At 30.4% G+C, this 12,617-nt stretch overlaps 2 protein-coding genes across 2 annotated transcripts; both read right to left on the bottom strand.

Moving 5' to 3' along the window:
* Nucleotides 1-685: 685 nt before the first annotated feature.
* On the bottom strand, nt 686-1,351 carry LOC119679081 (protein Vhl-like). The gene has a single exon (XM_038091240.1). It carries the CDS (start codon nt 1,238-1,240, stop codon nt 749-751), a length of 492 nt encoding a protein of 163 aa, XP_037947168.1. The 5' UTR covers nt 1,241-1,351; the 3' UTR covers nt 686-748.
* Nucleotides 1,352-3,076: 1,725 nt separating this feature from the next.
* On the bottom strand, nt 3,077-11,269 carry LOC119675146 (endoplasmic reticulum metallopeptidase 1-like). The gene is made up of 12 exons (XM_038086335.1): nt 11,210-11,269; nt 6,925-7,438; nt 6,695-6,869; nt 6,553-6,637; nt 5,615-5,735; nt 5,400-5,554; nt 5,178-5,343; nt 4,487-4,671; nt 4,290-4,433; nt 4,133-4,235; nt 3,643-4,025; nt 3,077-3,250 (listed from the first exon to the last, which is right to left on the bottom strand). The coding sequence occupies exons 1-12, from the start codon at nt 11,267-11,269 to the stop codon at nt 3,077-3,079; spliced, it is 2,265 nt and encodes a 754-aa protein (XP_037942263.1).
* Nucleotides 11,270-12,617: the final 1,348 nt, after the last annotated feature.

Below are 12,617 nucleotides of genomic sequence, written 5' to 3'. Positions count from 1 at the left end.
ATTGCAATTAATATAAATATTTAAAAATAATTAAATTTTATTAAAATTACAAGAGAAAGATATTTGAGTTTTTCAAACTGAAATACTTGAAAACTTGGAACGAATTAATATTACATATTTATTTTGCGAAAAATGCAAGTTAATACTTCTATGTAATTTTAAAGTGCAACAAATTTTATTAGTAAATTAATCCAATCATGCCAAAAATTATGTATCTGTATTCAAAACTAATATAAATATGAAGTGTATGTGAAACTACAACATATTGATAAACTTATTGTGTAGTATTATGCAGATATGCGTGTTCACAAATAATTAAATATAAAAAAAAAAAACTCGAAGTTTGCTTATAACGAAATATTTTTATTTAACGTTTACTATCTGTGCTCTATCCTGACATATTATTTATACTATTAAAGTAAATAGATTTATTTTGAGTTTGTTTAACAAACATAGAAACTTAAGTCATAAAATAACCAGTAAAGCCGAGCAATGCTACTTATAAATTAAAAGATGTTCCACTAATAGTATCATATTTTTACCAAGAGCACTATTCTTTTTTAATTAAATTTCGTTCAAACTTCGTAAATAAATATAAACTATACTCTATATACATATATCTATTTATAAACTATACTTAATATAAAACATTTCATATTAAATGTGTTTATTATGTGTATGTGTTGTAACATTAAATTCATAAAATATTGATTCTAACATTAAATGTTTACAGTCTTTGTTTTAATAATTACAGTTTCTTATACAAACTAATAGATCGCGCTTTTGCTAGCAGCTCATTAGTAAGTGTTACTGGTAAGCCAAGAGCGCAAATGCTGTCGTTGTTTAATGTAAGTATGTCAGACGATATATTTTTTAATATATTCCATAAACATATTTCTCGCAAACTGCGGACTGGAGAATGAATGTTAACTGCCCTCCGACAATTTAAAGCACCTTGTGGAAAGTTTGGCAATAATTTAACACATGGCGTTGGCCAAAACACATCTTTATGATCCACTTGCATATACTCTCCTGTATCCTTATCTCTAAATACCCAAGGATGTGTTTGAAATGTATCCACTTTAACCTTTTTACCAGGGTTAATAGATGCAAACAATTTTTCAATTCCTCCCGGATCAATCCACAGAATATCTACATTTCTAGTAGTGACATTTACGAACAGAACATAACATTTAATATGAGAAGGACCGGAACGTAAACGGTAGCGACCTTCTTCCATTATTAATGTTACATTTAAAATTTGTTTAAATTGTTATCAAACAGTCAATGACAATAATTAACACCTAATTCAACAACACTTACTGCAGCGATTTCACTGACTTGTGATTTGATAAACAAAAACTCACTGTTGCACTTTTAATAATGTTGCCAGAAGTTTCAAACGTCAAACTTAATTATAAATTTTTGAATCGCAGTATTTTACACAATGGGTCTATGCACGTACATAGTTTAAGTAAAATGTAAATAAAAAGTATATTGTGTTGAATTTTTTCTTCTCTATCGCTCAAAAGATAGTAAGGAGAAAGAGTTTCTAAAAGTTATATCCTGATTTAATTATTTAACAGGGAAACACATATATTGAAGTGCTAAATTTATGTGATAACGGCCTATAAAGAAAAGAATTCATGTGAAAACATATAAATGAAATATAATAAAAAAAGAAGTAATTGCAATACATGTTAATTTAAATAATTACAATATTATGTTTTAAAATGTCAATTTTACAATGCGAATTATTAGTTTAATTATTAAAGAGCCTTAATGTCTCAATATACGATGACATCGTTCTATCATTCTATTGCTTTGAGGATAATAACTCATAGTTCGTAAGTATTTGCAACCGTTTAATTCAGTAAATTTATTGAATAAGAAAGATTTAAATTATCTGCCTTAATTTGCTGTAATATGTAACGATACGCCAAAACGTCACCAGTGGATCAGAAGCGATCCACTGAGTTAACAATGCGTTTGCGATAGTTTTAACGATTTGATCCAGAATTGGAATCGCTTATGGCCATTTGCTGAAACGGTCAATGACGATTGATATATACGTACAGTTGATTGATGGCGGTAGTGAACCGCCGACGTTTACATTTATATGACAAATAGATGAATGATTGTGACGTTGCATTTATGGACTTGATGTGAAGTACATTGCGGGGCCATATCCTAATATCGGCGCTTGTAGAAGACAGAATAATGAGACGAGACAACCCAGATATAGATTCGAAAATATGTATACGGCATTCGTGAGAAATTTTGTCTTATATTGTCGGTAATGACAAGATTTGATTTCGATGAAATTGTTGTTTTATCTGTTTCACCAAATGTAAAAGTAAAAGGCATATGTAAACGCATATGTAACATTAAATATATTTATATATTATAAATTTGTATATTTCTACAAATTTGATATTTCCGAGCATACACCTTGAGGCTGTGTGGGGGCTTAGTTTGCAATCATACAATGGGATATTTTGATGGATTTTAAAACACTTCACCCAGTGGAGTTATTATACCAATTTTTACAATTGCTTTGATGCAAGAACTTAAATAGACCAACACGTACAGCTTTTCATAATGTTTTTTTATTTCCGTTGACAGACTATGTTACTGTACGCGGCAACAATCACAATCAACAACAGAGATATCATTGTTGCATCAGCATTTTTCCCTAGAAAAGATGTAAGATGTCCTCTAGATCTGGAAGAACAGTTAATTGCTTATGCCAAAAGAAACAATAGAAAACTTCTTGATTGTAATTTTATTTTTTTTGGTTTAATTTTCATTTTAAATAAAAGTTTAAGGCAAGCCCATTATAACATAATTAAAATCTATTGCGGAATATATTCGTAAGTGTACATTATAAACTCTTAAAAACTTGAACTCCTGTATATTAGATTTCTCTAAAAGAAATTTTTTGAGGAAAATAAATATGTGTGTGTATAAACGAATACATCCTAAGCATTACTGACGCTGAAAATGCAATAAATTTGTAGTAAATGTTTTAAGTTTTCTGTGATGTATATATGTTATAATTACATATCTATGTATTTCAAAATATGTATCGTTCATATATGCTTGGCCATTCCATTGCATGTACATATTTCGGAAACTTTCCTATGAATGCTGTGACGTTTTCTTCGCGCTTGTGCTCGTAACTTATATAATGAGCAGCAACACCGAGTTCGAAAAGCGGTGTGTTTTCGTCAATTGTACCATTTTTTGCCTAAGAATATAAGTTTTTTTAGTTTTAAAATTATCATGTCTGTTCCACGAGCTACTCGTAGTAACTTTGAGTAACACTGTGTATACACAAGTGCGTTCAAGAGTGTAACATCCCTGTCGAAAATTGAAAATGCTACACAGCTATACTCGAACATTTTTTTAAAGTAAAATTTGTGTTGATATGTGAATCAGCTGTTTTGGTTTGAACTTAAATTTTTGTATTGTTTATTTGCGCGGCATTGGTGTTCTTACCAGACTTTACACAAAGCTGTTTCATGAAAATCTGTGTGTTACGCTCTCAGTTTATATTTTACTTGTGTTTTATTCGAGTTTTACTACGAGTAGGTCGTGAAACAGATTTAATATGTTATCAGTAAGTAAAATGACGCTAACCGTAAGATTTAAATAAAATTTCAAAGGTGATCTATCAATACCATATGAAAAATATATGTGATATGGTGGTTGCCATCGTAAAAGTTTTTCCTTTAAAAATGACCAGTTGGATATAGAAGCATAATCAAAGGGTTGAATAAAAATACTCATATGAGAAGGTCCTTCTAGCTCAAATTCATACCGTAAAGTTAGATCTGTTATATTATATTTTTCAATTAAGCGCAATGAAGGCAGAGGTAAAATTTGTGTTGAGTTATAAGTGGGAAACCACTTTCCATATTTTCGTGCAGCATACATCCGATGATTAAATAAAGGAAGTCCACACATCATGTATCGTTTACAGTCTTCATCAATGCTTTTCATAGAACTTAAATCAATAAAAGCTGAAAGAAATAGAATTACAACAAAATATAATTTTTAATAGAAATATTACTGAAATATTTAATAATAAGTAATTATGCATTTAATTATAATAATGAAAAGTAAATACACTTCATGGGCCGCTCTGCATTTCTATCCTGGAAATCGAAATAATAACCGCTATCATTAAGACTGATATTTCCAGCATAATCATAAAAAATTCGATAAACGTGCTAAAAGTTCATAATAAGAGACTTATTTTTAAAAACATCTTGAAATAAACTTACCAAGAAATTGACTCTGTCAACGTTAGTCTTAGATCTATATGGAAACCCAACTGGTGTTGTAGCAATTATCAGAAATACAAAGTAGACAATGAGTATAAAAGTAACAAGCAATTTAGTTCGTCGAAAAAAATGAAATAAATGTATCTGAAATATAAAACAGTAAGTAAATCAGTTTTCAAGAACTCAGACTGACTTACCAGAAACCCTCCTGCTAATAATGTTCCAAAACAGCAAAGACTACCTATAACAATATCTGGATTTAAAGCAGTGCCATAGCGTCCCATCATGGGTATAAGTGTGAATAAGAATATAACTGTGACATAACTAAAGTACAAAAAAGGCATTATCTGACCAATGAGAACAGTTATAGCCCAAAAATAAGCTATAATAATTAGAACATATACATCATGGAAGTTATAAAAATTATTCTTATTTACCGTGATCATGGAGAGTTGTAATTAAATTCACAACAAGAGAAAAACTATAAAATAATATTGGAATCATAAGGGTGTACGATGTACGAATTCCTAAGGATGTTGTTACCATGCAGCTAATGGAGAGCAGAAAGCTGTGAGAGTGTAGAATCATTTGCAGTTGATACTGCCTCAGCAATGAATGCTTTAAATACACAAAGTTATGTATCAATTATATTATTTTTGAAAGTACTTACGCTATACTTGTAGTGAATATGAAGTAATGTTGGTAATATTAATCCGAATAATGTCGGACATATATATAACCCAATAACCAACCATTTATTGCTAAACCAAGACATAGAATGATTTATGAGGTCTAATGTTGCTGCGGTCAATATTGTTAATATATTTGCAGAGATAAATGCAGTTATTTGGAGAAATACAACAAATGTAAAATAAGAAATAGCACTACTCATAGAAATCGAAACTACAGCTGCCATGCGCCAAATAGAAATTCCTACTAGAATGATGGTCAAGACTGATGTACAAAAATTAATTTTCAGCCCGTCAGTTGCTGAATAATTAATTAGAAAAAAGCCAAGGAAGTCATAAAATATGGTGTGCCCTTTAGCGTATAACTACGGATGTAAATAAAAATTTATAGAAAAAAATTATTTCGGAAATATTTACTCACCGATGGATTATCCAACTCATAAGCATTGCCTAAAGCCCGTATTAATGATATTAGGTTATTGCCCGTATTTTGAATGCTTCCCAACGATATAACATTTGTTCTGTCAAAAGCTGTGTGGTATACATATCCGTTATATGTATGCGCCAAATCCAAGCCTTTAGTTATTTTGAGTTAATATAAAAAATAATAAAAAAATATTGAGAACATAGTTTTACCTGGAATTTTTCCAAAATCCCTAAAAATGCGAAAATCTGTATCTGAGGGCAAAAGATTTGCTTGGAATATTTCCTCAGCCATAGTAGTCGCAAATGGGCGCTTCACATGCTGACTATAGTACTTCAATAACATAATAAATAATAAGTTATTGGTTATGATCAAGTTTTTTGATATTGGTTCACAGAATTGTAATTTATTAATTTGGTGGATAAGAGGCTTCAATAATATTATCTTGTGGTTAAATGATTTAGGGGGAAAAATTGTCTAGTCTACTATCTTAAGAATAAAGCTATACTGATATATGGCATAATGGAAAAAGTTAGTGGCGCCTATAGAACTATAATCATACAAACATTGCACTTGACATGAGTGGAGCAAGTTTACTACTCTTATTTTCTTTAATTGCAATTGATTAATGCACTTGCCTTCTGTATTTCGAAGCAAGTGCATAAACCTCAACTAAATCGTATAATTTACAGAACTACTTATACATTTTCAAGTATTTATTTGAATAGTAAGTAGCAGTTGTAAGAAATTAATTCAATATCATATTCATTATATTTTGCCAAATTGCAGAATGGGTTCGAATAGAAATGAATAACCAACAATATATGTATACGGCCTAATTAAAAAATCGAATATTTCCTAAGACCACTGAAGATGAGTACTTGGCAATACTCGAAAAAGCGTTGTATGGTCAGCCAAACTCCCACAAATTAACTAAATTTTTTGTTGTTGTGTTTTAATTTCTTTTCGAACCCTTCTAACGCTTAAATATTTTCTTTTCGTCATAAATAATTGTTATTTCTAAGCAATTTTAATACAAAAAAAATAATAGTAAAGTCATATTATATAGTAAGTAGCATATTAGTTTCATTCAGCGTTAGCAGTCAAAACGTTAATTCTGTGAAATTTTAGTGGTATTGTTTTCTTTTACCTTTATAAGCCATGGGTGATTTGGACCTGTTTGAAATAATATTTCACGATTCCCACTTCCAGCAGAGTCTAAATTTATAACTGCTCTGAAACGAAATAAATATATTAATTAGTTCTAACTAAAATAAATGATTGGAACTCACTTGCAATATTTGGCCCATTTATGTTGTGTTATAAAACCATGTGAAGCTTGTAAGGGATTTTCCTCTGCTCCGTTGAAAAGAAATATTATTGTATGTCTTAAAGTCTCGCGAGTTGTAGACAGTACTCTTAGCGCCTCTAGCATAGTAACAACCATGACTCCATCATCACCAGATCCTTAATTAGTTAAGTTTAGATATAAAAACTATATAGCAAATGCAAGTCACTAGACCTGGACTTCCTGGTTTGGAATCGAAGTGACTGTTAATTAATAAAGCTGATTCACTAGTGGAATTTTTTGAGGAAAACTTAACTACCACATTTTGTACTCCTTGGTACATGTTTACCATTTGCCAGTGTATATAAGCCCCTGATACAATTTGCTGATCGATCTCCATATTAAAAAGATCCTTATGTAGACTTTCTTTTATATTTATGAGTTTATTGAGGAGTAGTTGTACAGTCAAATTTTCATTCGCATAACTACCCACAACCTTTGGTCCTATTATTTCCAATTCCTTAAGTATATTCATAGCACGTTCTGCAACAAAATCAGTGTCATTTCCTTGGTGATTCATTATAGTTAAACCCTTAGGCACATAATGGAAATTTGGTAAAACTAGACCACAGAATAGAGCTATCCAGAATGAAACAAACACTAAACTGCAGAAACAAGGAAGTTGTTCATGGTGCTTAATATATGTAACATCATTAACTTGTTCTGGATTGCTACTGTCAATGAAAACCTGCAAATATTATCCATTATTAATTAGAATTGTGAATTCAAGCTTTAGCGATTAAAATATTATACTAGTTGATTGTAATTTCCATAAGTTGTGCTCAAATTAAAAAACACAATTGCTGTGGTTTTTTTTTCTCAGAAATCAAAAAAATGTAACAAAAAAATTTGAAACTTTAACAATAAAAGTTTCGTGCAGCTTTGGCTCGTTTGGTTAAGAAGCGAATATAGTAATATTTCCTAATTTGAGAGATTCAAGGTTGTGAGTATGGCAACTGCAGTCCAACAGTTATTATAACCACTTATAAGACAATACTTTGAAATATTTTGTTTTTTTAAATACCTAAGTACATTGTTTTACTATTCTGTAAATATCATCGTATATCTCAATTCTCAGAAGTTGGGTTGATTTTCCATACGCCTTTTTGAAGCAGAAGCAAAACGAATATAAACGGGAAGAATCCTGACAATTCTTAGAGGTGTGGAAAGCAATGTAAACATACATACACTTGCAGTGAAACAACTGTAAACGAAGTGCTGAATAATGGTAAAAAAATTTAATTGAACGTATAGAGCGTTATTGTAAACAGCTCTCGTGCTTTGCGATTATACGTAGTTTGTTGGGACAAATCATAACGGAAGTGGAGTTTTTATGAAGTATGGAAGGACATGTTGAAAAGAGCAAGCAACAGATCTTCAGTGCAACAGACATGTCTTCGCCTCTGAAAGTAGGTGAGATTACGAAAGTGTAACGATCGCCAATAAAAATAATAACGATAACGGACGATGAGATCAACTAACCGGACCTGAGGAGAAAAATATTCAATGAGTATCTAAGCTATAGTTAGAAAGTTTATGATATCAAAATGCAGATCAAAATGCTAATATAAGCACCATTGCGCATGAGAATTTGCCGTCGAAAAAAAAAATTTTGATTATATTAAATTCTCTAACCAAGTTACTGAAAAAGTGTAAGTTGAATTATTTCGTTTGTGGTGAATCTCAAGATCTTGCATTCAATCGAATGATTGGTATGCTTTTCTGTAGATGCTGGGATCAGATGCTTTATTTACTACAGTCGCTTATTAACTCTCACATAAATTTGCCTAAAGTTTTTAGTTGAAACAATTTAATTTTCGACTTTTGTTATAAAATGAAATAAATAAAATAAAAAAAAATATTACACACGTATAACTTTCTGCGTAAAATACTAAACTCATAAAATCGATAAACAACAACAAATTCTATAATCCCTGAAAAAAATTGTGTTTATTTGTGTGATGCCCGTCCATTTGCATTTTGTGCTCTCCCTTTACTTTTGCTCACGAAGTCTCCAAATAATTTCACTGCGAATAATAACCGCAGATCCGGATATTCGAAGACTGTGGATTTACAAATAATCCGATTTTTTTTTCAATTCCGGAGACTTCGTTTACTATTCGATTAATCGGATTCTCCGCATACTTCGTAAAACCGAATACGAATATCACTAGTATTAAGTAAAAGTGGGTAGATTGATTATGTGTGTGCTTTATTTATAAATAAAAATTTTTGTATAAATATTTTTTTTTCTGTTATGTACTATTTTTAATGTAAATAATATTAATTTTGTTTTCGTTTTTTATTATGTATAAATCTTTTTATTAGGCATAAATCACTAAATAACCGTCAATAACGATTTCATAATATAATTTTTTTTTCATAGAAATAAAATTATTTTTCGTTTAGTTTATTGTTGCAAAAATATACATTAATTTATTGATATTTATTATTTATATCTTTATTTCACCTTATTCGGGATAATGCACCGTGACGCTATTTTCCTTAAATTGTTACGAACCCAGTAAATCATAATTTGAAATCTCACATATTGCAAAGATATAAAGTCAACTACATTAAATAAATTTAATTTTTAATTAATTTTAATTTGATTTTTAAACTTTAAATAAATTCATACTCATTTTTCTAACAACTGCTGAATAACAACTTCTTATACTAATAAAAAAATAGCTGCGGGTATTAGGATTTCAGCACAGCAAATAAAGTTCTTAAAATAAGTATCATTGATGTTAACATATATACTCATGTCCAAGTCAACAATTATTGTATGCCATAACAATGTTTTATTATCTAGAAATCAGTAACTGGTATTTAATATTTGGATATGTATGCTACAGAAATCTGAATTTGTAGAGTACTGTAGGCATATGACAATAGAATAATAATAAAAGGATTATACCAGAGCATCAAATCGGAACCGAACCGAAGCCAAAGAAACCGATACTTTTGTCGGAACGAAAACCGAAACCGAACCGATATATTTTATTTTGTCTTGAACCGGAACGGAAAAATTGCGATTCCCTGGATTTTGCCTACAACTGCAAATAAAGTGTTTTTTCAGGCTAATTGGTCAAAATTTTTTATTATTAAAATTGTTTGGTTACAAAATAATTAATATAACTGCAAATGTTTGTTTGTTACATTTCATTTTATTTAATGTTTTATTGAATTCATCTTAACATAAGAAATTTAGAATAAATTTTCAAATCTTGAAGTAAATATAAAAATTTAAAGCCTTGTGACTTGTTTGTAATTTTTTTGAAGATGGAGAGGCAAATACTACATTTTCCTCTTCATCTATATTAGATATGCCTCTCTATTGAATTAACAAAATATATTTTAAATATTAATAATAATGTATTTAAATTGAACTCAGTGGTTTTTTTTCAGACGCAAAGATCTAAATGTAAAAAGTAATTGTCTGGCATGTGGGTTGGGATGCACATTTAGCTTCGTAAGATATTTGCCTACGTATGCTCAGGCAACATCCTTTACTAGCGGGATGTTTAGATCCTTATGGATATTAGAATATTTACATAACACGACGCTCTTGTTATTTTTCGTGTCCTGTTATTTTCTGAACGATTCAATATTTGAAAAGCAAGCTAAGCACCATAAATTAATTTCATAAGTCCATATAGGTTTAATGACACAGTTGTAAAGTAAGAGTTTGTTTTCGAGACAAAATTCACTATTTGGGTTCATAAGCCAATAGAACTAATTAAACTTCAATTTCATTGTGTTCATAGATTACTATTTATGTGTTTGCTGCAAGTCAGTCTTCTCTTAAGGTGGATGCCAAAAAACTACGTCATTTGCTTGCGGTATTGGAATGTTGTTGAGCGTAACTAGTGGACATGTCTGTTTTCTTAGTGCAAACGTTATTTACTTTTATCCTCCATTTGGCCAATCACTCCTCAACAAGACACAGATGAAGTGACAAATTCTGAGCGGCCATTTTGAAGTTTCTATGTACACTAAGCATTGCACTATCGTCTGCAAAAGTTGAGATTTTATGGTTTGAAAAGAGAGGAAGATCGGCTGTATATAGTAAGTATAAAAAGGGCCCAAAAACACTTCCCTGAAGAACACCTGCCATTATTTCAACCTATCTGGAAGTAAAAGAGTTATGTTTTAAACAAAATTTTCTTGAGTTAAGTAAGAAAGAAATAGAGGATGAGTGTTATCAGAGAGTTTTAATTCGATTTTTGTAAATAAGCCTCCATGCCATAACTTATCGAAAGCTTGAGCAACATACAGAAAAATGGTATGTTGCTTATCGAAAGATCCTCGATAAGTGGGGAAGAAGAATTATCGGTCTGTAAGAGGTAGTCTTACCTAGTTCAGGAATCACTTTTATCAGAGAAACTTTTCAATGCGTTGGATAATAGCGAGCAGCAAGAATGCTATTAAATATTATGGTTAAAAATAAAATTACCTTGTCAGGGAGTAATTTTATCATTTTGCCTGTAATATGATCGAGACCTGGTGCCTTCATAGGATTCGAATTTGCTTGAATTGCTTCACTTATTCACTTATTGCTTCACATAAAGACTTAGTTTAATTGAAGCTTTCACCTTTACTGGAATATGAACTCTAAGGTGAAGGTTGACGACTTCTGGATTTGGTTAAAATACTGTTTGAAAACGATCAGATCCCTTTTCTTCGTTAGTTTTAGCTCATGATTCGTCTAGTTTTCGGATGAGAGGATCATTTTGAATAGGTACTTTCAACTATTGAATACTTTCCACAAAGTATATTTGTTGTGTTTATTAGGTCCTATATTCTCTAAATAATACTTCACTGTAAAATTTCTATGATTGTTCAGTGTATCTTAAAGTAGTTTAGAGAATTCATTAAGTCTTTGTTAAACGTTAAGCGTAAAATTAACTTATCAATTTCATTGTGAGAAGCAACTTTCCAACGAGTGGTTTTTCTGTAAGTTGAGGCATCTTTTATCGCAATGGTTATTGTTTTATTCAGTAATTCCACTGCTTTATCAATATTTAAATGATATCTAAGATCTGTGATTTGAGAACTGCGATTCTGCATTATGCTACCATAGGTATACGATTAGCATAATGCGACAAGTTGAAAATTTTTTTGTTTGCTAATCTGATATTCTATATCGTTTCAATTTAATTTCAATGCACTTGATATAATCGGAGAGTGATCTGAGGACAGATCAAACGATGGTACTGCAGTAATATATTTTCTACTCAGTCTTCTAATAACACCAAAGTCAATCAAATCAGTAATTTTTTGTTGATCAGTTGGCCAATACATTGGTTGACCTGAGGAAATAATATCAAGATCATTCTTAAATGTCATGTAAAGTTGTCTGCCTCTTGGTGAGATTAAAGTCGAACACTAAAAAGTGTATTTTGCTTTAAAGTCGCCAACCGCTACTAATTTGGGACCTAGTATATTGAAAAAGTTACGAAATTGGACCGTCACTTTTATTATGAACAATTTTTACACAAATTGAGACAGCTTGCAGGTGTTTTTCACTATATTGCTCTAACTCAAAGTGGTGAATAGTTTTTTTGATTAATACCCTAGTGCCTTCGTGGGCACTGGTGTCATAAAATTTATAACTATTTATCCAGAAACATTTTTTTTGCTTCAAATGAGTTTCTGATAACACTATAATATCTATGTTATTTCTATATAGGAAATCTTGAATTTCTAGTGATTGTTGGCATAAACCGTAAGCATTATAGTGTAACACAGTTATTTTCAATTGCAAATGTGATATTTTAATATTGAAAGTTTGACAACCGGAAACAGTACGGACACAATATATATTCATAATGATATATCATATATACGTATTTTATACTGGA

Source organism: Teleopsis dalmanni, chromosome 2 (genome assembly GCF_002237135.1).
Source record: "Teleopsis dalmanni isolate 2A chromosome 2, ASM223713v2, whole genome shotgun sequence".
Taxonomy (NCBI): Eukaryota; Metazoa; Arthropoda; class Insecta; order Diptera; family Diopsidae; genus Teleopsis; species Teleopsis dalmanni.
The sequence above is the reverse complement of the archived record's forward strand: the minus strand, read 5'-3'. Positions and strand labels throughout refer to the sequence as shown.